We start from the raw sequence: 22,844 nt of genomic DNA on the forward strand, positions 1-22,844 counted from the left end.
CCTCTAGTGGAGGACGTCCAAAACAAAACACACGTGAAGGATTTTTTTTTTTTTTTTTTTTTTTTAGCTTTTATGCTTCGTGGAGAAGATTAAGATTGACAAATAAGCTTCCACATACAGAATACTAGATAACTAGAAAGGCACAAGAATTAAACAAACCCATAACGTAGGGTAGCGTTGTTTATTTTACATGTTGGGTAATGTAGTTTAACGACATCCAGCCGCTGCGGAGTCCTACGAGTGAAAAACTACATCCCCCACAATGCCGCGCGGCTATCCAGCCGACACGCAAGGTCAGTTGCTCAACGTGATTGAGTCAATTTCTGCAACTAATGCTGAACTACACGCATAAAATCTGTTATTTTAACGTTTACTTCTTCACTGAAGTGTTATCCAGAGTGTGCGCCAGTGGCAGCTCTCTTGACGGGATCTAGAGTTCATAATTGTAAGTTTTAAAGTCGTGATTTCTGCCGCGTGTCAAAGCTAAACTCGCCCAAATGTGTGCAGAAACATGCCAGAGGTGTCACGAATATTTGTTTTCGGCTCGTGTTTACGTCGTTTGTGACTTTGCATATTAATTTAGGTGTCGCAACACCGTCGTTGAAAAGCAGCGTCGGTCAGTAAAACAGGTATTTCCACCAGTGTTGCTGCTGCTGCTGCTGCAACAGGTGCGAAGTGAACGATCAGATTAAAGTTGCTGTATTTATTTTAATCCCGGTTCTGTAATCTGACAGGAATCATGAATTATGCTCGGTTTCTGACGGCTGTCAGTGCAGCCAGGAAGCCATCCCCCATCAGGATGCTGAGTGAGTTTCTGTTTTTTATTACTTGACGTGAGTTTTATGTGAATACACAGAATACTGCAGAAAATGTAGTTGTTTGGTGTTTCAGGGAAAACAAATGATCAGGAAATAAATAAAACCGAAGCAGCGTGAAAGCTTCATGTCTTATATGTGTGTACAGCTATTTTTCAGGTGCTCATAAATGTATTGTAAGAATGATCAGAAATTAAACAGATGATGGGATTCAGATAAAAATAATGTTTGTATTTGAGTAATAATGATATTTAGAACTATATAAATGGTATATTCAAATATGGATATACACAAATGTGAAAATAAATCTGCTGTTTTAAACCAGAAACTTTCAGTTAAGTAGATTTTAAAAGCTAAAATAATAATAAGTAATTCAGATCTGCTAATTTGTGTTATTTCTTTTTGTTGACAGGAAAATAATCTGTGATATTAAAAGCCAGTTTGTAAAAACACCCATAATGCTGTTTTTCTTTACATTTCACTGTATACTGCACCAGAAGTTTTCATTAAAATTGGTTTTGGTTGTTGTTTTCAGGAAAAAATGGTTTAGTTTTCATTTTTAAAAATTCTGCATTTTCATCACGTATAAAACAAAAACAACCTCTAAAGTTTAAGTTCAAAGTTTTTAATGGCACTATTTTCCTGAGTGTGATGTCGTCTCTCTGTTTCCATCCGGCAGCTGAGCTGCAGCAGCGCTCGCCCCCGTCCCTCATTTCTCTGGCCGGAGGAGCTCCGAACCCGAACACCTTCCCCTTCCAGTCGGCGACCATCCAGGTGAAGGGCGGCGAGACGGTGACCTTCGACGAGACGGCGATGAAGAGGGCCCTGCAGTACTCCGCGTCCAACGGGTGATTGTCTCCTCACACGTCGGGAATAACGTTCTTACAAACGCCGAAGGTACGGCTGTAATAGAGCGCCGCCTTCCTCCGCCGGTGCAGGATCCCCGAGCTGCTGACGTGGATGAAGAGCCTGCAGAAGAGCCTCCACAACCCGCCGACCGCCAGCTACAGCGCCGAGAAGGGCCAGATGGACATGTGCGTTACCACGGGCAGCCAGGAGGGGCTCTGCAAGGTCAGCACTCCTGCACCGTCACGGGAACTTTTTCAGGCACTTTCTCTTCCTGAAGTCGTTCATGGAAGTTTTACTGCTCATTCAGATTTAGTGTTAATGCTGTAAAACAAAAAAAATCACTGTTATATTTCACAATTTTCAAGCATTCCAGTGTGCCATAAAGGGTTAAATAGGTTCTTGATACATTTTTTTTCTGCTCATCCTACAAATGCTTGCTCCTTATAAATGTGGCTCCGCTGAAGGAAGGAAGGAATTTTGATGATTTACTCGCCTCCCAAACACAAATGTTCTTACTTTTTTTCAAACAGTCAATACCTTTTGTTTTTTGAATGAGGTTGATATGGAAACGTGTATTAGATCCTCCTTCATTTAATATCCCGCCGTCACCATTTTAACTTTGACCTTTAACTGAGTGACGTCCTTTCAGGTGTTTGAGATGTTGGTGAACCCCGGAGACAACGTCCTGCTGGACGCCCCCACGTACGCAGGCACACTCGCAGCGGTGAGAAAAGATTTTTTTCCTTACACTTGGAGTTCATACGTCCACCTGGAAGGACGATAACCAGCTTTATATACTATATATATGTACACGCAAGGTATATACTCTATATTGCCAAAAGTATTTGCTCGCCTGCCTTCGTGTCAGACTTGGATTCAGCTGCTGGGAAACGGAAACTCTCCCGTGAAGATCGACGCTCTGCTCTAGTGAGAATCTGGAGATCGCTGCAACACGCTGGAACTCACTGAGCTCGTGGCCACGAAAGTGACCGGAACGCCCCCGAATTGAACGACGTGGTGGAGTCGAGCAAATACTTTTGGCAATACAGTGTATGACCCAACAGATTTCAGCAGGTGTTTGATCGATCCAGCCCGGTTCAAACCGCCGCCACTCTCCCGGTGCTCTCTTTCCCCGCCGCAGCTTCAGCCGCTGGGCTGCAATGTGATCAACGTCCCCAGCGACCAGCACGGCATGATCCCCTCGGCCCTGAAGGAGGCGCTGTCTCGCTGGGACCCCTCCGAGGTCCACCAGCCGGGCAGCACGGCCCCCCGGGTCCTCTACACCATCCCCAACGGAGGAAACCCCACCGGCGCCTCCATGACGGCGCAGAGGAAGAGGGAGGTGTACGAGGTGCGCGGCCTGGCCGGGGGGGGAACAGAGCATCAGGGACTCAGTCGGTTTGTCGTTCGTTAGAACCGCTTTGTCTTTTCTTCCCCAACCAGCTGGCGAGGCAGTACGACATGCTCATCATCGAGGACGACCCGTACTACTTCCTGCAGTTCCAGAAGGTAGAAACACCCGACAGGACGTCGACTTCCCCCTCAAAGTCGTTTGTGTTAAAAAAATTAAAAAAAAAACCCGTTTGCCCGCAGCCGTGGGCGCCCAGCTTTCTCTCCATGGACGTGGACGGGAGGATCATTCGCACCGACTCCTTCTCTAAGATCCTGTCGTCGGGGTGAGCGCGCCGCCTGTTCGACCACCCCGTGGAGCGTCAAAACCACGACTCCTAATCCATAAGATCGAACGCAACGGTTCCATTTAGTGTTCTAAATCTGGAGCCGATCAGATCTTTACTTGTTGTGTTTAATCTTGGGCTGTTTATGATAAATGAATGGTTCTAATCTCCAGTAGAAAACCTGAATTATGTGCATTCAGCAAAAAAAAAAGGGATCTTAAGGTATAAGACTCGTGTTACAACACAATATATATAAGTAATATAATATGCGCAGACATTTCTTGTTCAGAAAAATCACTTATTTTGTCAATAATATCAATAGTTTTAGCTCAATTCTGTTTTCATATGTGGCTAAAATTACTCCCATAAATTTAGTTTCATATACTCTTTCAATTCTGTGGTATAGTAATGCAGTAACACCTTCAAGTCTAACCAATAGGATGGGAATCACAGATTAAAGTATTAAAATGAGCTTTAATTGTTTAGATTATCGAAGGAGAAAGCATTTAGAAGTCAAAAGATGATAAAATCCTTAATAATATACCTTTATTATTGAACTTATCCTGCTGGTAATGAACAATTAAAGGCAGAAATAAAAGTTTAAATTGAGACGATATCGGCTGGTTGATCTGGATTTAATGAGAAAGTAGAAGAAATTAATGAAAGAAAATCCAAAAGCAGCTTTGGAGGAAAATGTTTTGATCTTCAAGTTAACTTTGATTAATGGTTCATTTATTCAGCCGGATGTTGTTTTTCTGTTATTTTTTATTACTGACAGGCGACGAAACAAACTTTATTCGCGACTTTTCAACTGTTGCCAAAGTCTGGTCTGAAGATTAGGAATGAAAAAGGAGTGAACGCGTGAAAAGATCCAGAAACGGGAGTGAAACGGTGTTTGACTGAAGCACGAAGCGTAAAGAAACACGTAGAAACAGGAAACTCAAGTTAATGTTTCAACCTGCAGTTTAACGCCCGTGACCTCACCGGCCTCCTGGAACCAGTGTACCGGGAAGGTGTTACTCTCACATCACCACGTTTTCCAGTAACGAGTAATCAGATTTATAGTTACTTCTTTAAGTTACTGTGTGACTGTCGTAACGTCCAGCAGGACGAGTTTTTTTATCTGTAAAGCCGCTTTATTATTAAACTGAACCGCTGCTTCGCTCTCCTCCAAACAGACGCACACACACTAACTTGCCCCGCCCCCTTCTCAACTCTCGGCCAATCAGAGGCCGGCTCGCTCTATCTGTGTGTTCAGGCGACACAAAAGAATAGAAGCTGACAGAAATAATCAGTAAACCTTGACATTGCAACAAGAACACAACTGCAGAGACGTTGCACTATTTTTATAATTTTCCTGAGTAAAGAGATATATTGGTAATAAGCCCCGCCCCTTTTTCAATCAGCCAATCAATGAAAGACTTAATTTGGTAATTTAAAAGGAAGTTTAAAACGGGTGCAGTGCAAATAAATGAATAGTTAGATAATGCAACAACTACCTGACCGGGTAAATAAATACCAGTAATGGTAAAAATGTGATAATAGAAGCGTGAGTCGGATATAAAAACAAAGAATGAAGGTTAGAATATAAACATGGTGCAGGAGGCAGTGATCAGCCGGGTTTATTTATTTCCATGTTGAGACGGTGGGGGGTGTTGTCGACAGCTGCTTGGTAACTTTTAAAAACGAGTATCGAGTAATGGGATTACCTTTTCAGGGTAACTGTGGCGACACTGCCTGTAACCCTGCCGCGTGGCGTTTCCTGTTTCAGGCTCCGGATCGGCTTCGTGACCGGGCCCAAGCCGCTGGTGGACCGCGTGGTGCTGCACATCCAGGCCTCCACCATGCACACCAGCACCTTCACCCAGGTGGAGAACACGCCCCATGTTTGCTCTGAATGAGAGGAAGGCGCGGCGGGTATCGCCGCCGTGCTGCGGCATGTTTGTTGTTCCCGCCGCGTCCGGGTTTGCCCCGGCGCGAAGCCAAACCAAAGGGCGGCGATGTTTTTATTAAGAAACGAGGGTTAATTGGCGTCTTCCTCTCGTTAGAGGCTCGCCTCTAAATCCTCAACTGAAAAAAAACTGGCAGAAAATCGGAAGCGGGAACGTTTGGAAACGGAAACGTGTGTCAGGAAGTGAAAACGCAGCGTTTTGTTCCAGAAAGGTTTTTGCCTTCACATTTTGAAAACGGTGTATTTTGGAAGGAAAACGACACAGAGAACAATATGTTATAAATATTAAAAACGTGGACAGAGAATCCGTGCTTGAAGATACTTAAAAGCTACTGTACTGCGTTCCAACTTATATAAAAGTTATATATAAAGGTAGAGACTGATACCGTTAACTAGGGTGAACGGACCAAATTTACATGTAGGAGTTCCTCAAGGCTCCATCCTGGGCCCAGTTCTGTTTAACATCTTGCATCCTTGTGCTCCAGTTCTTGTTAAATGACTGACTGGCTGTCTTTTCACAGTAAGTCACGGTTCGTCTGCGTCTCTTTTTCAGCTCATGGTGTCTCAGTTGTTGCACAGCTGGGGACAAGACGGTTTCCTCCAGCACATAGACGGGTATGATGGACCTCCTACACGGTGGCACCGCTTCAAAATGGAGAGTGGAGAAGTAAATAAAGGAGTTTTATGTTCTTGTTTTTTTTTTTCCCCCCTGCAGGGTGATTGACTTTTACAGGAAGCAGCGTGACGCCATGATCAGCTCTGCAGACAAGCATCTCAAGGGTTTGTTGTTTCTCCAATGAAAGAAAAGAAAACAAAACATGCAAAACAATGTCCATGACCTTAAATATCAAGCTGAATGAGACAAAACAGGAGTCCTGATGCCGTCTCTGCTCTGCTGTCCCAGTATGTTTAGCCTCGCAATACAAGTCTGTACCACAAGGTGGTACAATGAGTCACGGAAAGAAGCAGGTTAAGTCATGTATGTAATGTAATAATGGCTCATAATCTAATAACTACAAAGGTAATGTAAGTTTATAATGTGTTAGCTTTGCTGTTGCTGCTCATATCGAGAAAACAAAGTGTTGCTTTGGCATCATTTTACCTAGAAAATAAGATAAAAACAAAAATGTGTGTCAAATAACGCAAAACCTCTTTAATGCTGCGCCGTAGAAAAGGGATTTGTCAAAAAAAAGGCTGAAATCACACACTTGTTAATTTTAGATGTTTATTTTTGTGTTTTTATTAAACGCAACATGTTTTATTGAAAAGTTTTTTATCATCTATTAATTCCAGCTGTTTCGTTTGAAAATGTTTCATGGCTCCATTATAAAAACTTAAATAAAATAAGTTACACATGCAGTATTTTAGCTCACCTCTAGGGGGCGCGGGTGCTGTTTTTAAACATGACGACTATTAAGTAGGTTTTATGGTCAACATAAAAGTGGAAAACTTTTCCAATGGAATTATATGTTTTTGTAGTATTATTGTTAATACCATTTTTATTAGATTAGACTTTTTTAAAATGATAATAAATCAGTATTTTCCTCGCGACGGCGACTGTGCACAATTAGGAAAACTCGTCGTCTCCACCTAGTGGTCACTTCAGGACGTGTATTTAAATCTGACGAGCGTAATCCCCTCAATGAAGTGTGTGTGTGTGTGTGTGTGACGTCTGGATTCTACTGAGTGGTGGAAACACCGGTACAAGCTGCAGATGTGAAATCCTCTTTTGGATTTATCTGATTGTATTTATTTATTTATTTATTTATTTGTTTTTAATTCAGATTTAGCTGAATGGCACAGCCCATCTGCCGGCATGTTCCTGTGGATGAAGCTAAAGGGCATCGCCGACACTCAGCAGCTCATCATGCAGAAGGCACTGGAGAAAGAGGTCTACACACACACACACACACACACACACACACACACACACACACACACACACACACAGACCCGCCGGGCCCTCTGAATAGCGTGTAGGATGGCTGCATGTGAAGCAGCCATTGTGTGTAGCTGCGAGTTCCCTCCCACCTACGCACTCGTCTGTAAATCCCAAACAGCCGATTAGACGTGTGTGAACAGGAGTGGGCGCCGACAGCCCCCCCCCCCCCCCCCCCCCCCCCCCCCCCCCCCGAGGCTCGTTACCTCCAGATCCTCAACTCATGAAGTGGAACTCGCCCACAAGTTCTACCTGATCCGAACGCTGGAGGGTTTTGAAGAGAACCCGGCCTTCATATATCACTACTGTGTTTGTCGGTGGCGCTGCAGCCGTGTGAGGCCCCGTTCCCACGGCGACGGTGTCAAGTGAAAACACATGAAAGTTCTAATGAGCGGTGTTTCGTGGCCGGCCCGCCGGGCCACGAGTTCCAGGTTTTAAATGTCCAGTTTGGTGAAAAGTGGTTTAACCCGTGTGTTGAAGGTGCTGCTGGTTCCTGGAGGAGCCTTCATGATCGACAGCAGTGACCCCTGCCCCTTTGTCAGAGCAGCTTTCTCTCTCTCCACACCGGAGCAGATCGACGAGGTACACACACACACACACACACACACACACACACACACACACACACACACACACACACACACACACACACACACACACACACACACACACACTCCGCCTCTCTCTGATCTCTGTTTCTCCCGACAGGCCTTCAGGAGACTCTCCTCGCTCATCAGAGACGCTTTATGATTCTTCTCCTCTTCTTCTCTGCTGCATTTTCTCCTCTTTCTGTTCAGGAGCACATTTTGCAGCTCCGACATGAATTGAACTTTAAAAGAAAATAAAAAAATGTAGGTCACGACTGGATTGTTGCACTACGAGGTAGGGAACTTGCCTTGTCTGCTAGAATTAAATCACTTTTCATTCACGGTGCAGCACGCAAGACGGTTGTAATGACATTTTTGTGGCGCGACTCGCTGCTCCACCTTGTGGTGGAAAGTGGTATTGCAAGGCTAGTCGGCCAGGATACAACTTCACCTTTATATCTTCAACACAGCTGAACTGATGTAGCAATAATGACAATCTTGCCTAGTCTATCTTTGTACGGGAGATTTTACAGGCGGAGGAAGCCAGAAAATAGTGTATTTTAGAGAGGATTGTTTACATGAAACACGCGTACGGCCGTTGGACCATTTCATATGACCACGTGTTATGTGAGTATGTTGAATGTAGATTTCAGGTTCCCGTCGCTCTCTGAATTAAAGCACAAATCAATATTTGCACAGGTTAAGTGACGGCTTGGAATCCAATGTTTCTTTAATGCAGCGCTGTCGAACAAACGGCCTTGTTGGTGGGGGGGGGGGGGGGGTTTATAAGAAAACTGTCGACTTGTTCATAATTTAATCTGGAGTACGTTTAACAGTCACTACGCGATATCGTTTTCTCCTCCAGCTCAAAATCAAACGTGTGGCTCCTGAATGAAAAACACTTTGACACTCCTGTTTTTGCTTAATGGGTCAAAACATGCGCCGTTATTGCGCAACGCAGAGCTTTCACAATAAACTCTTGGAACTGCATGCCTTTGCTTGTGCTTTTCATTACTCCGTTATTTAAAAGCGGTGCACACTGTTCCCGGGCCAGAGGTCTTTTGGCTCGGTGACTTCTCCCTGCGGCCGGCGCGGGTGTGACCGTCCATCCAGCCGTGGGAGCCTCATTTACCGTCGATGCTCCACGTCGATTTCACTCTTTTACTGTGGATCCAAGGTCAGCGGCTATCAGGTCTGGCTCGGCTCCAGTGACCTTCACTTGGTCTATATTTAGAGCCGCTTCATATTCCTGGCGGGATGTTTACTACACTTCACGTTTGTGAATTATTTAAAAAAGTAGTTTTGACTTTGAGCTTTGTGTCAGCGAGGTTCTGCTCACATGGGCTCGATTCAGTTTAATTAGTACCGCGCCGGGTGCTACATAACTGCATTTTACAGTTTGATAATGTAGGAAGACCCAACAAGCACACATGAGCAAACGTAGGTGACGTAAGGGAGGCAAACTTACTTTTACAGATTTGGACTTTGAGGTTGTGGGTGGGAGGCCGAGTTCATGCCGGAGGTCTGAAACCTGCGTGTTTACTTCATGTAACTTTCAAAATGTCTCCACATTGAGTCTGCTGCACACGTCGATGAAGCGTAACTGTCATTGTTTTGGTGAAACAATCTTTCAGAGACTCTTATCTTGCAGTTTGAGGAGACGAACGTAACATTTAATCAGAATCCGAGAAGAATTTACTGTCGTTTGTGTCCTGAGACGATGAGAACATATGATAAGCGTGTGAGGAAGATAATAATAATCTATAATACTCTATATTACTCCATAATAATCCTATAGATTCCTGATTAAATCAACTTTTTTTTTAACAGCACCTTCTCGATTTAGACCTGGGGTGTTAAACATAAGACCCGGAGAGCCAAAATAGTCAAAAATATTTATATTTTTTTAAACAAATTTCTTAAAAAGTACCTTTCAGCAAAGAAATTTTATTTTATGTTGCACTGTAATATTTCTTTTATTTTTAATTACTGTTATAATTTTGCCTATTTTCATTTTGTTTGCATGAAAAATAATTCTGTTTATTATTTTTAAATAATTTTGTTCTGATTTAAACAGATTATCTTATTTCTTAAAATTATTTTTTTATTTTTTTTATTTGAATTTTACTTCATTTAAATATAACGGTTTAATTTTGATGTATATATTTTTTTTAGACTGCGTCATGTTTTTTTAATGACTTTTTTTAATTTCAATTTTGTTCATAGAAAAAAATATTTATGTTTCCTCATTCTATTGCTCTCTGTTTATTGTTGCTAAAAATATATCTAAACACTTATTATTAAATAAACACTTAATACCTCTATTCTTTTAACATAGAAAAGCTGTGCTTTATGATTTCGTATATAATTTATATACTTTATCATCTGATAAATATGTTGATATTTTATGCAAATAATGTTGATTTCACTTGACTACACCCTCTCTGCATCTCACATGACCAGAAAGTGGAAGTATGCATCTTTAAACAGTGTTATTAGAGAGAAACATGCAGAAAAAAAAGCCTCTTTTAGGAGCATTTTAAATCGACCTTTTTATTTTGGTTGTAATCGGAGCCGCTCGGTCCGGGGCCGGTGCAGCCCGGGGGGGCGGGGAGAGGGGGGGGGGGAGGCTCGTTCCCTGCAGCCCGAGCAGAGCGCAGAGGCGGTGGCAGTCGGATGATGGAGGTACCGGGTGGGGAATAGCTTCAACACAATCCGCCCCGACTGGTGTGTTTCCCCGTAGCTTTTGGAGAGGAGACGGACCATGATGTGAGTATCAAACATTTTCTTTATTATTTTTTTAGTTTTTTTTAAAAGCCTTTCTCCGTGTTCGTGTCTTGTCGGTCTGTTGCCGTCGACGTTGCAGCATTTCTGGGTGGAAATCCCTCACCTCTCTGTTAAACATTCCCAGTATTTATCTTTTTTTTTTAACATCACACACGTATGTAATCTATTAAGGGAATTTGTGTTTTTTAAACCTTTTACCGTCTTTGCTCTTAAATTCCTCGAAGCAACCCCCTAAGCTCCAATAATCCAGCACATAGCCGCCTCCCGCCGGCCTTCTCCGGTTATTTCCGTTACGCTTAAACTTAAAGACATCTGGTTAAAATCTTAACAAATACGTTCTAGGTCGTGACTTCGGCGTGTGTAAACGTCGACTTTCCAACCAACTGGCCGACATGAGTCGGTTTTAACGAGACATCCCCCGGGATAGCGACACGGAGCGGGTGATAGACGGCTCCCGCGCTCCGCTCCGTTATATGTGGACGGAGTGGGGCTTTTGTTTTCATCCGCTCCGGGGAGGCTGCTGCGGGGGGAGAAAGGAAGGAAATACTGCTCGTTTTTACCCACGAAACCTCACAAATCAACCCAGTGCACACTGATGGAAGCTCCATACTCTTATATTTAGCTATTAATATGTGTTTGGTGTAATAATGACTGCATTCCTGCTTTATATGAGACCGATGTGACTCTAAGAAGCTTTAAATGTTAAAATCTTTCAGTCCAAAACAAGAATTTAAACACGTTGTCTAATAAAACAGACAACCTCTGTTGGTTTTTATCGTGTAACAACTAAAGGTCCAAGTTACGAATCACAAATACTCTCATTACTGCAATTGTTCACGTGTAAATTATCTTCTCAGGTATATCCTTCGACCGCGTTTTCGAGTGGAAACGCAAGGTTTCATAAAAGTTTTGCGTTTTGAAAGTTTCCACAGAGACATCAGCGACACTGAAAACGTTGTAGTTTTCATGTTGGGCCACTAGCGGGTGCTGTTCTGTAATGACACCGCACGATGCGCTAGAGAATAGTGCGTTATAAACAATAACAATGGCGAGGGAATGGTTTTCATTGGCTCTGAGCACCGTTGTCATGGAAACGAACACCCCCCCCCCAAAAAAAAAACTCACTGAAAGTTTTTCAACCCGACTTAAAATCATGTGAGCGGGGGTCTTAAGACACAACCGCGGACTGGACGTCTTTCCAAAGCGACTTTTACTCTTCGGTTTGACGCTGATTTGAAATTCAAACCTTTAGATTTGCATGTTTGAACCAAACAAGTTTGAGAAAATTCAAATCTGTTTACTCTCATGTAGTTCTTATAAGAGAGATTGTCCCTCTAAAAAATAAAGTTATTATAAAAGTATCCAATGTTAGTACTTTTACTCCAGTATTTCCTGATGACTTTAAAAAAAAAAATGCCAGTAAAAGAGGTTAAAAGTACTTTATTGATGATCAAATTACTACTTTTACAGCTTTACAGTTGTCCTAACTCTGTGTAGTTTTGTGTATTTATTTTACACCACTTTCCCAATAATTTGAGGGTTTCTGTTAAAACTGCTAATATCAGGTTTTATTCTAGAAAAGTATAAGTAGCAAATTATAAATGCATTACTTTTACTCACACATAGTACATCATGTAATGTTCATTTTAAAAATGTAAATAAAACCTGTGCATTCCAGCATTTTACATATATATTTATATATATATATATATATATATATATATCTCCATGTTTTTCCAATAATTTATATATACTGCATGTTAGAAATGTGCTTAAATTGTAGATATTTTATAGAAGTAAATTGAAGTAAATCCAACCACATTGACGTAAACAGTAACTACTAAATATTTCCTGATAAAAATACTTTTTAAATCTGTAATTAAGTACTGGAGTACAAATTGCCAATCCACTGTGAAACATATGTATTACTATTATTTGAATTATTGTGCTCACAAGTTCGTGGACATTTTTTAATCTATTTTTATTTTAAACCACCCGTTCTCTTAGTTGTATTGCAGCATTAATACTTCAGTTATCTAATCAGTCAAAAGTATTTGGTTTACACAAGATAAGATAAGACGCTCTTTATTGTCCACATAGGGAAGTTGGACTTCAGCGTGTTTGCACAGAGGAATAGATGCAGTGGGTCAAATCGGAAACCACACGAGCAGGTGATGAGATAAACCCGCAATTAAATTGCTTGTGCGTCTTGAGAGTTTCACCCCGACGAGGTTTAAGACGAGTACGATTTGAATTATACGTGTTTGAATATATTATGACCTTGTATTACGACTTGTAAGCTGGGATTTTCTCTGTGTCCAACTTTTACCCCCAATGTGAGATCGGGCTTCCTAATAGGACGCTACAGTATGAGGGGAGTTATGAATTAAAGAGCAACACCTGCAAAAGTAAAAATATGAAGTAGTACTAATGTATTGCAGAAGAACAAATATTTCATGTGTTTGGCTCACCGAGACCGAGGCCCAGTGTACATGACCGCAATTTCAAGTGAAAACAGAAAACCTTCGTGGTGTTGTTAGGTGTCCGTTTCCACGACAACGGTCGTCTGAGCCACTGAAAACACGATTTTTTGTTTTTCAAAATGCAACTTTTCTAAAACGCCGCTACTGGGCAACGTCTATATCGCGTTGTTCTCTGCGTGTCCGGTTTCGTTACGAAAACATCGCCACTTCGTAGTCTGGAACGCCAACGAATTAATTTGGAAAACTTCTGACGCGTAAACACAAAAGTTTTGTAGAACGAGAGACGTAAAATTTCAATTGTTTATAGCGCTTTGTGCGTCGTTTTCAACACGGAAACTCCTGAAACAGACACGTTGTCATGGAAACGGGGCCTTACTATCGTTTTTCTTTAAAAGTGAAAGAATCAAACCATCAACAAAACTCATTTATTGTCTTTGGACCAGGATGTGCTGCTCGGAGTGTAACTGCTTCACTGAGGTTTTAAAAGACTTTTATTTTGAAGTGTTATTGAAGCTTTAATTAGTCCGTGTCGTAACAATAAAGCAGACGGCGATGGAGCGTCTCTGGGAATGGCGGCGGCGTCACGCCTTCATTTTAAAACCCATCAGCAGTTTCCTTATCGGTTCGTTTCAGCTGCTGAGCGCGACTCGTTTGTTTCGTCCCTGATTGACATGAGACGGTGGCTTCTTTGTTCCAGCGGGCGGCTTCCCGGCACGCCGCTGAATACCACACTGCCTTCCACCACCGAGAGATAGCCGGCGCGCAGGAATGGCGCCCCAGGAGGAATGACGGAGCCCCGTCCCCCTCGGGCGACGCTTCCACCGCTGGAGAAAATGCGCCGGGCCGCCGGATACGCCTTCGCCCTGGTCCTGGCGTCCCTCGTCGCCTCCCGCACCGCCGGGGCCTCGTCGCCGGATGGAAACGGCACGGAGGACGCCAACGCCACAGACGGCGGCGTCGTCCCAGCGGCGTTCACCACAGTGAGCCAGATAATTGCCCGGGAGGGGAGTTGCGCGCTGATTGATTGCAACGTCACCGGAGAGCCGTTCCCCAGCGTCCAGTGGTTCAACTCCCACGGAGCCCGTCTGGACATGGAGACCGGCGGTGAGTCACGCCGAGCCCCCGGCTATGATTTATTCAGCAGCCGGGGCGTGTCGGGTTCGTGTCGCTTCATGAAAGAATAAAGACCGACCGCTCGCTGAGTTTTTCCTCCCTTCGGCACGGCCTCCTCGTTTCCTCCGGTGGATTTGTGGAGCCGGAGTTTTTATTTAGCGGGAGACTCGCTGAGGCCTCGTTTCTACGACAACGGCCAAAGTGAAAACGCATCGTTTTGGCATTTTCATTCAGAAAAGTTTCACGGGAACACACATTTAAAAAAATAAATAAATAAAAAAGATGTTTAACCAGAAACAGAAGAAACATTTTTAAAGGATGTAGTTTTCATGTCCTGCCACTAGTGTGTGCTGTTGTGTGTTTTGGAACCACACACACATGAACAGAGCATAAACATTAACAATAGGAGAAAACTGTACTTTTTCAAAATAAAAGTACCAAGTCCCAGGAGAACATGGACTGGGAGTCATGACATCACGGAGGAAACTGTTTTGATTGTCTCTACTGAGCATGTGCAGAACTACTGGTTACAATGTGTGGTTTCCCCTCGATTTCCATGGCAACAGAGCGTTTTCAAATAGTTGCTTGCAAATAGTTTGCAATGCGTTGCCGCGGAAACGCAAAACTTTTCTGAAAAACTTGTTTTGTTTACTTCCTGTGTGAAACCCTAATCCTCTGTTCTCACGCCGCTGCGTTCGCCTGCAGGTGGGAAATGGTGGCTGCTGGACGGCGGCGTCCTCAACATCACCAGCATCGAGTTCGCCGACCGCGGGAAGTACACCTGCATGGCCAGCAACGCCCACGGCAGCGCCAACTGCACGGTGACGCTGCGCGTGGTCTTCACCAACGGCGACATGGGCGTGTACTACATGGTGGTGTGCCTGGTGACCTTCACCATCATCATGGCGCTCAACGTCACGCGCCTCTGCATGATGAGCAGCCACCTGAAGAAGACGGAGAAGGCCATCAACGAGTTCTTCCGCACCGAGGGCGCCGAGAAGCTGCAGAAGGCCTTCGAGATCGCCAAGCGGATCCCCATCATCACCTCGGCCAAGACGCTGGAGCTCGCCAAGGTCACGCAGTTCAAGACCATGGAGTTCGCGCGGTACATCGAGGAGCTGGCGCGCAGCATCCCGCTGCCGCCGCTCATCATGAACTGCCGCACCTTCATGGAGGAGATCCTGGAGGTGGTGGGGGTGGAGGAGATGAGGCACACCTTCGTCAGGAGCGCCCCGGAGGCGGTGGGCCGGGTGGCGTCCATCGGGGGGAGAGACGTCTTCACCATCCTGCAGGAGAGGGAGCGAGAGAGGGAGCGGGGGCGAGAGAGGGAGCGCAGCGAGTCGCCCGCCGCCGACTCCGACAACTCCTCCGTCCACGAGCAGCCGCAGCACATCGCCATCCAGGTGTCCATCCACCCGCCGCTCCCCGCCGCCGACTACTGCCTCGAAGCTCCGCCGCAGCCGGAGGCCGCTCCCTCTTCGCCTCCGCCGCCGCCGCCGCCGGCTCCGCCCCTCCCCGAGGAGCCCGAGGTGACGGTGGAGGTGGAGGTGGCGGCGGGCTGCGAGCCTGCGGCGGCCGAGCCGACGGGAGACAAGACCGCGCAGGTGTTTTACGAGAGCCACGTGTGACGGAACAAAGGACGGAGCGACTCCTGATCCTGCTATGCATTCTCACTCAAGGTCAAAAAACAAAGTCCGCACACATTTCTAATTTCACCTTCTCGAGCAAAACAATCACCTCTTAGTTTCTCTGGGGACTGAACTCCGTGTGTCGGCCGGTCGGACGCTTTTCTTCTCACCCTGGACCTTCATGCTTGAATGTACGCGGGAGGAAGAATCCATAATATTCACGTAACACGCAAAAGAATTGTAGAGAGACTTTTGATTTAAAGGTGCAGTATGTATCCGTTGTAGTTTGATTGTTCAAAAAAATACCTTGAAGTGGTGCTGGAGGGAGTGTGGGGGCTTTTCTCAGTGTGATTCTAATATATTTGATTTTAATTAATACTAAATCAAAAGGGTTTGGGGGTCTGGGGGGGGGTGGGGGGGGGGGCGTGTCATCATCTTGTCACACGGTGAAACCCACCTGCTTTAAAAAAAAAAAAAAAAAAACATTTACACATTTATCCACCGACATCAGCAATTATCCCAGCTTGTAATCCCACTCCGCGCCACACGGTGGCGCCAACAGTTGATAAAATGAACACTACAGTGACTCACTACTGCCCCCCCCCCCCCCCCCACCCTTTCACAGGACGAACGTGGGACTGCTTGATCTTTTTAAGAGAAGCTGGGTTCGTCTCTCTCCAGAAACATGTTTTTGGCGTCGTTTGTTTGCGTGCGGCGATAATCTGCCTCGAGCCGCGCTTCGCGTTTGGAGACGCTCGTCCTGCCGCCGCTCGTCCTGCCGCCGCTCGTCCTGCCGCCGCCCTGCTCACACACCGATGCATGCTGGGAAAAAGAATAAATGAATCAGTAAGAAGGCTCAGAGTTTCATGATTGTACGGCCTTCAGCATTTCTTAAAAGTGTGCAGAGTATTACCGTTCTATTATTATGACCCCTGGTGGCGTGGTCCCCCCCCCCCCCCCCCCGAGTAGAAAAGAGCATCGTCTTTTCCTCTGTCTTGCTGTGTTTGTTTGTTTGTTTGTTTGTTAGTTTTCTTTTCTTAAAGCTTTCTAATCGGACTCCCAGAGGCTTCTTCAGCGCCGTCACATTCCTGCTGCATGCGTACGTGACGGCTCAGACGTCCGACATCTTTTTCTGGGACTAAAAAAAAAAGAAAGAAAGAAAGAACCGGTGTCGTCTCTTCTTCCTCCGCTTGGCTGTCGGTCCGGTCTGTGGTGGAGACGGACTGGACGCTGTTCTGCTTCTCCTGGTGCTCTTCAGATGCCTCTTTTCTTTTGTAGTGGAATAAAATGGAAGCGCTGCGCTTCAAAAAAAAAAAAAAAGTCTGGCTTATTTTTTGCAGTATTTTGTAGTTTTTAACTTTTCAGGTTGGAAGACGAAAACCAACCGAGATGCAGCAGGAAGTGAGGATCAATACGAGACAAAACATAGATTCACAAAGTGGCTGAAGTACCGGAGCTCGTCATTCCTCCTCCGTGGACCAACTTTTCTTCGACATAATCTGCTGGATTAGGAGACGACGAGTGGATTGTTTTATAGGATGCTACATTTTTATGTCACTTCAAATTGTTAAAAGGAGGGATTTCAGTTAAAAATAGAAAGTAAAGTTATTTAGTAAGACAAACTGGTGGAAAGTATTAAAACGATGGATTTTTATGAAACAATGGAGGTAAGGCTACAATTTTACAATTACAATTTGTACAATTTTCACCATTTTGAGTTCTTAATCCATTTTTCATCAAAATGGTAAAAATTATGGATTTTGATTAAAAATGGAGGTAAGGCTATAGTAAGGCCTCAAAATGGTGAAAATGATGAAAACTGGATTTAAGAAAAAAAATGGAGGTAAGGCTATAGTAAGGCCTCAAAATGGTGAAAATTGTGGATTTTGACTAAAAATGGAAGTAAGGCTATAGTAAGGCCTCAAAATGGTGAAAATGATGAAAACTGGATTTAAGAAAAAAAATGGAGGTAAGGCTATAGTAAGACCTCAAATGGTAATAATGATGGATTTTGATTAAAAATGGAGGTAAGGCTATAGTAAGGCCTCAAAGTGGTGATAATGATGAAAACTGGATTTAAGAAAAGAAATGAAAGTAAGGCTAGAGTAAGGCCTCAAAATGGTGAAAATTTTAAAAATTGTGGATTTTGATTAGAAATGGAAGTAAGGCTATAGTAAGACCTCAAAATGGTGAAAATGATGAAAACTGTATTTAAGAAAAAAATGGAGGTAAGGCTATAGTAAGACCTCAAAATGGTGAAAATGATGAAAACTGTATTTAAGAAAAAAATGGAGGTAAGGCTATAGTAAGGCCTCAAAATGGTAAAAATGATGAAAACTGGATTGAAGAAAAAAAATGGAGGTAAGGCTATAGTAAGGCCTCAAAATGGTGAAAATTGTAAAAATTTTGGATTTTGACTAAAAATGGTAGTAAGGCTATAGTCAGGCCTCAAAATGGCGAAAATGGTAAAAATGATGGATTTTGATTAAAGTGGAGGTAAGGCTATAGTAAGGCCTCAAAATGGTGAAAATGATGAAAACTGGATTTAAGAAAAAAAATGGAGGTAAGGCTATAGTAAGGCCTCAAAATGGTGAAAATGATGAAAACTGGATTTAAGAAAAAAAATGGAGGTAAGGCTATAGTAAGGCCTCAAAATGGTGAAAATTGTGGATTTTGACTAAAAATGGAAGTAAGGCTATAGTAAGGCCTCAAAATGGTGAAAATGATGAAAACTGGATTTAAGAAAAAAAATGGAGGTAAGGCTATAGTAAGACCTCAAATGGTAATAATGATGGATTTTGATTAAAAATGGAGGTAAGGCTATAGTAAGGCCTCAAAGTGGTGATAATGATGAAAACTGGATTTAAGAAAAGAAATGAAAGTAAGGCTAGAGTAAGGCCTCAAAATGGTGAAAATTTTAAAAATTGTGGATTTTGATTAGAAATGGAAGTAAGGCTATAGTAAGACCTCAAAATGGTGAAAATGATGAAAACTGTATTTAAGAAAAAAATGGAGGTAAGGCTATAGTAAGACCTCAAAATGGTGAAAATGATGAAAACTGTATTTAAGAAAAAAATGGAGGTAAGGCTATAGTAAGGCCTCAAAATGGTAAAAATGATGAAAACTGGATTGAAGAAAAAAAATGGAGGTAAGGCTATAGTAAGGCCTCAAAATGGTGAAAATTGTAAAAATTTTGGATTTTGACTAAAAATGGTAGTAAGGCTATAGTCAGGCCTCAAAATGGCGAAAATGGTAAAAATGATGGATTTTGATTAAAGTGGAGGTAAGGCTATAGTAAGGCCTCAAAATGGTGAAAATGATGAAAACTGGATTTAAGAAAAAAAATGGAGGTAAGGCTATAGTAAGACCTCAAATGGCGAAAATGGTAAAATTATGGATTTTGACTAACAATGGAAGTAAAAAAAATGGAAGTAAGGCTATAGTAAGACCTCAAAATGGTGAAAATGATGAAAACTGGATTTAAGAAAAAAATGGAAGTAAGGCTATAGTAAGACCTCAAAATGGTGAAAATGATGAAAACTGGATTTAAGAAAAAAATGGAAGTAAGGCTATAGTAAGACCTCAAAATGGTGAAAATGATGAAAACTGGATTTAAGAAAAAAATGGAGGTAAGGCTATTGTAAGACCTCAAATGGCGAAAATGGTAATAATGATGGATTTTGATTAAAGTGGAGGTAAGGCTATAGTAAGGCCTCAAAATGGTGAAAATGATGAAAACTGGATTTAAGAAAAAAAATGGAGGTAAGGCTATAGTAAGGCCTCAAAATGGTGAAAATGATGAAAACTGGATTTAAGAAAAAAATGGAGGTAAGGCTATTGTAAGACCTCAAATGGCGAAAATGGTAATAATGATGGATTTTGACTAACAATGGAAGTAAGGCTATAGTAAGACCTCAAAATGGTGAAAATGGTAATAATGATGGATTTTGATTAAAAATGGAGGTAAGGCTATAGTAAGGCCTCAAAGTGGTGATAATGATGAAAACTGGATTTAAGAAAAAAAATGGAGGTAAGGCTATAGTAAGACCTCAAAATGGTGAAAATGGTAATAATGATGGATTTTGATTAAAAATGGAGGTAAGGCTATAGTAAGGCCTCAAAGTGGTGACAATGATGAAAACTGGATTTAAGAAAAGAAATGAAAGTAAGGCTAGAGTAAGGCCTCAAAATGGTGAAAATTTTAAAAATTGTGGATTTTGATTACAAATGGAAGTAAGGCTATAGTAAGACCTCAAAATGGTGAAAATGATGAAAACTGTATTTAAGAAAAAAATGGAGGTAAGGCTATAGTAAGGCCTCAAAATGGTAAAAATGATGAAAACTGGATTTAAGAAAAAAAATGGAGGTAAGGCTATAGTAAGGCCTCAAAATGGTAAAAATGATGAAAACTGGATTGAAGAAAAAAAATGGAGGTAAGGCTATAGTAAGGCCTCAAAATGGTGAAAATTGTAAAAATTTTGGATTTTGACTAAAAATGGTAGTAAGGCTATAGTCAGGCCTCAAAATGGCGAAAATGGTAAAAATGATGGATTTTGATTAAAGTGGAGGTAAGGCTATAGTAAGGCCTCAAATGCCAAAATCGTAAAATTATGGATTTTGACTAACAATGGAAGTAAAAAAAATGGAAGTAAGGCTATAGTAAGACCTCAAATGGCGAAAATGGTAAAATTATGGATTTTGACTAACAATGGAAGTAAAAAAAATGGAAGTAAGGCTATAGTAAGACCTCAAAATGGTGAAAAATGATGAAAACTGGATTTAAGAAAAAAATGGAGGTAAGGCTATAGTAAGACCTCAAAATGGTGAAAATCATGAAAACTGGATTGAAGAAAAAAAATGGAGGTAAGGCTATAGTAAGGCCTCAAAATGGCGAAAATGGTAAAAATGATGGATTTAGATTAAAGTGGAGGTAAGACTATAGTAAGGCCTCAAAATGGTGAAAATGATGAAAACTGGATTTAAGAAAAAAATGGAAGTAAGGCTATAGTAAGACCTCAAAATGGTGAAAATGATGAAAACTGGATTTAAGAAAAAAATGGAGGTAAGGCTATTGTAAGACCTCAAATGGCGAAAATGGTAATAATGATGGATTTTGATTAAAGTGGAGGTAAGGCTATAGTAAGGCCTCAAAATGGTGAAAATGATGAAAACTGGATTTAAGAAAAAAATGGAGGTAAGGCTATAGTAAGGCCTCAAAATGGTGAAAATGATGAAAACTGGATTTAAGAAAAAAATGGAGGTAAGGCTATTGTAAGACCTCAAATGGCAAAAATGGTAATAATGATGGATTTTGACTAACAATGGAAGTAAGGCTATAGTAAGACCTCAAATGGCGAAAATGGTAATAATGATGGATTTTGATTAAAAATGGAGGTAAGGCTATAGTAAGGCCTCAAAGTGGTGATAATGATGAAAACTGGATTTAAGAAAAAAAATGGAGGTAAGGCTATAGTAAGACCTCAAAATGGTGAAAATGATGAAAACTGGATTTAAGAAAAAAATGGAGGTAAGGCTATAGTAAGACCTCAAATGGTGAAAATGGTAAAAATGATGGATTTTGATTAAAAATGGAGGTAAGGCTATAGTAAGGCCTCAAAGTGGTGATAATGATGAAAACTGGATTTAAGAAAAGAAATGAAAGTAAGGCTATAGTAAGGCCTCAAAATGGTGAAAATGATGAAAACTGGATTTAAGAAAAAAAATGGAGGTAAGGCTATAGTAAGGCCTCAAAATGGTGAAAATTGTAAAAATTTTGGATTTTGACTAAAAATGGTAGTAAGGCTATAGTCAGGCCTCAAAATGGCGAAAATGGTAAAAATGATGGATTTTGATTAAAGTGGAGGTAAGGCTATAGTAAGGCCTCAAAATGGCGAAAATGGTAAAAATGATGGATTTTGATTAAAGTGGAGGTAAGGCTATAGTAAGGCCTCAAAATGGTGAAAATGATGAAAACTGGATTTAAGAAAAAAAATGGAGGTGTTGGGGTCAGCGTGTGATCAGAATATGCAAATTACCCTAGTGGTAGGCTACCGGAAGGTTCTACCCTGTCAGAGGTAATTTACATATAAACGAATCGCCAAACAGAAGTAAATTGTTATTTACGGGTTGACAATTACTGATCACTAGCGGTAGGCCACCAAAGTAATGGATTACTGGAGTAATAGATTACTAAGGTAATGTACCAAGTGTAAGTTATGCAAAGCTATAAAGGTTGATTGGAGTAAATAGTCAGTTATCGGCCAACAGCTTTGAGCTAAAAAGGGTCGCCTGACGGGAGGAACCTCCACGGGGTCCAATCGCGAAGGCGGTCCACCAGTGGCACGACCGGTCAACAGGCGTGACGGGTCACTCCTTTGTTGACAACTGCGGGTCAGTGGCGTGACCTACCGAAGCGCCTGTGGACCCACAGGAGGCGACTCGCTGGAGTAACCGGGGAAAAGCTCAAGCTGCGAAGGCGTCACAAATGGCTATTGACCTATCAATGAACAACGGTACTTGATTACGAGTGATGATTAAATTACGGAGAGCAACCTATGATTCAAGTTATCAATGAAACAAACCTGCGATTTGTAAGTCAATAACTGAGGGGAGGCTGAATTACTTCGGTGGAGTGGACCACCGAAGGTGATCTGCAAATAATTTAGAATGGATTGTTAATCAAACAAGTTTGGTTATTTATCTAATAACAATCGGGAGTAATCAAGGAGGAGTTGGAATTAATTAAGTAAAGTCGGGGTTTACTAATTAAATACAATGAGTTATTTGAATGAGCTAAACCATTGAAATTGAATTAAATGCAGTTAGGATTATTAATTGGATAAACTTGCGCTTTATGAATTAATAATACTGGATAATTGGATGCTGAGATGCACGAAAACCACTTAAAAATGATTAAAAGCACTCTTGAGTATTAATTGAATAAATTGACTAATTTATTAATTAATAAAGCATACAAATTATCTATCTGCAACAAAAATAAATGAACAATAGCTTAG

At 42.0% G+C, this 22,844-nt stretch overlaps 2 protein-coding genes across 7 annotated transcripts; both read left to right on the plus strand.

Moving 5' to 3' along the window:
- Window positions 1-5: 5 nt before the first annotated feature.
- Window positions 6-8,806, plus strand: aadat (aminoadipate aminotransferase). Of its 5 annotated transcripts, none has more exons than XM_080486308.1 (15): window positions 280-445; window positions 584-616; window positions 735-806; window positions 1,495-1,663; window positions 1,754-1,886; window positions 2,314-2,388; window positions 2,806-3,015; window positions 3,108-3,173; window positions 3,258-3,340; window positions 5,112-5,208; window positions 5,845-5,906; window positions 6,007-6,071; window positions 7,076-7,182; window positions 7,711-7,812; window positions 7,939-8,806. In XM_080486308.1, the coding sequence occupies exons 3-15, from the start codon at window positions 740-742 to the stop codon at window positions 7,978-7,980; spliced, it is 1,278 nt and encodes a 425-aa protein (XP_080342434.1). In that variant the 5' UTR covers window positions 280-445; window positions 584-616; window positions 735-739; the 3' UTR covers window positions 7,981-8,806. The 5 variants fall into 5 exon arrangements, with proteins under 5 accessions (XP_080342430.1, XP_080342434.1, XP_080342432.1 ...); XM_080486307.1 differs by having other exon boundaries at window positions 287-445; window positions 584-668; XM_080486305.1 differs by having other exon boundaries at window positions 287-445; window positions 584-629.
- A 1,647-nt stretch (window positions 8,807-10,453) lies between these two features.
- On the plus strand, window positions 10,454-16,343 carry mfap3l (microfibril associated protein 3 like). Of its 2 annotated transcripts, none has more exons than XM_080486390.1 (3): window positions 10,454-10,586; window positions 13,785-14,191; window positions 14,906-16,343. In XM_080486390.1, exons 2-3 carry the CDS (start codon window positions 13,873-13,875, stop codon window positions 15,826-15,828), a joined length of 1,242 nt encoding a protein of 413 aa, XP_080342516.1. In that variant the 5' UTR covers window positions 10,454-10,586; window positions 13,785-13,872; the 3' UTR covers window positions 15,829-16,343. The 2 variants fall into 2 exon arrangements, with proteins under 2 accessions (XP_080342516.1, XP_080342517.1); XM_080486391.1 differs by having other exon boundaries at window positions 10,460-10,586; window positions 13,721-14,191.
- Window positions 16,344-22,844: the final 6,501 nt, after the last annotated feature.

The sequence above is a fragment of the Lipophrys pholis genome (assembly GCF_963383615.2).
Source record: "Lipophrys pholis genome assembly, chromosome: 18".
NCBI classification, from domain to species: domain Eukaryota; kingdom Metazoa; phylum Chordata; class Actinopteri; order Blenniiformes; family Blenniidae; genus Lipophrys; species Lipophrys pholis.

Coding starts and splice junctions, on each gene's coding strand:
- aadat (XM_080486304.1), top strand. CDS start 263: ATGCCGCGCGGCTATCCAGCCGACACGCAAG. Junction 807..1,494: donor ATCCCCCATCAGGATGCTGA/GTGAGTTTCTGT, acceptor TCCATCCGGCAG/CTGAGCTGCAGCAGCGCTCG. Junction 5,907..6,006: donor TTCCTCCAGCACATAGACGG/GTATGATGGACC, acceptor TCCCCCCTGCAG/GGTGATTGACTTTTACAGGA.
- mfap3l (XM_080486390.1), top strand. CDS start 13,873: ATGACGGAGCCCCGTCCCCCTCGGGCGACGCTTCCACCGCTGGAGAAA. Junction 14,192..14,905: donor TCTGGACATGGAGACCGGCG/GTGAGTCACGCC, acceptor GTTCGCCTGCAG/GTGGGAAATGGTGGCTGCTG.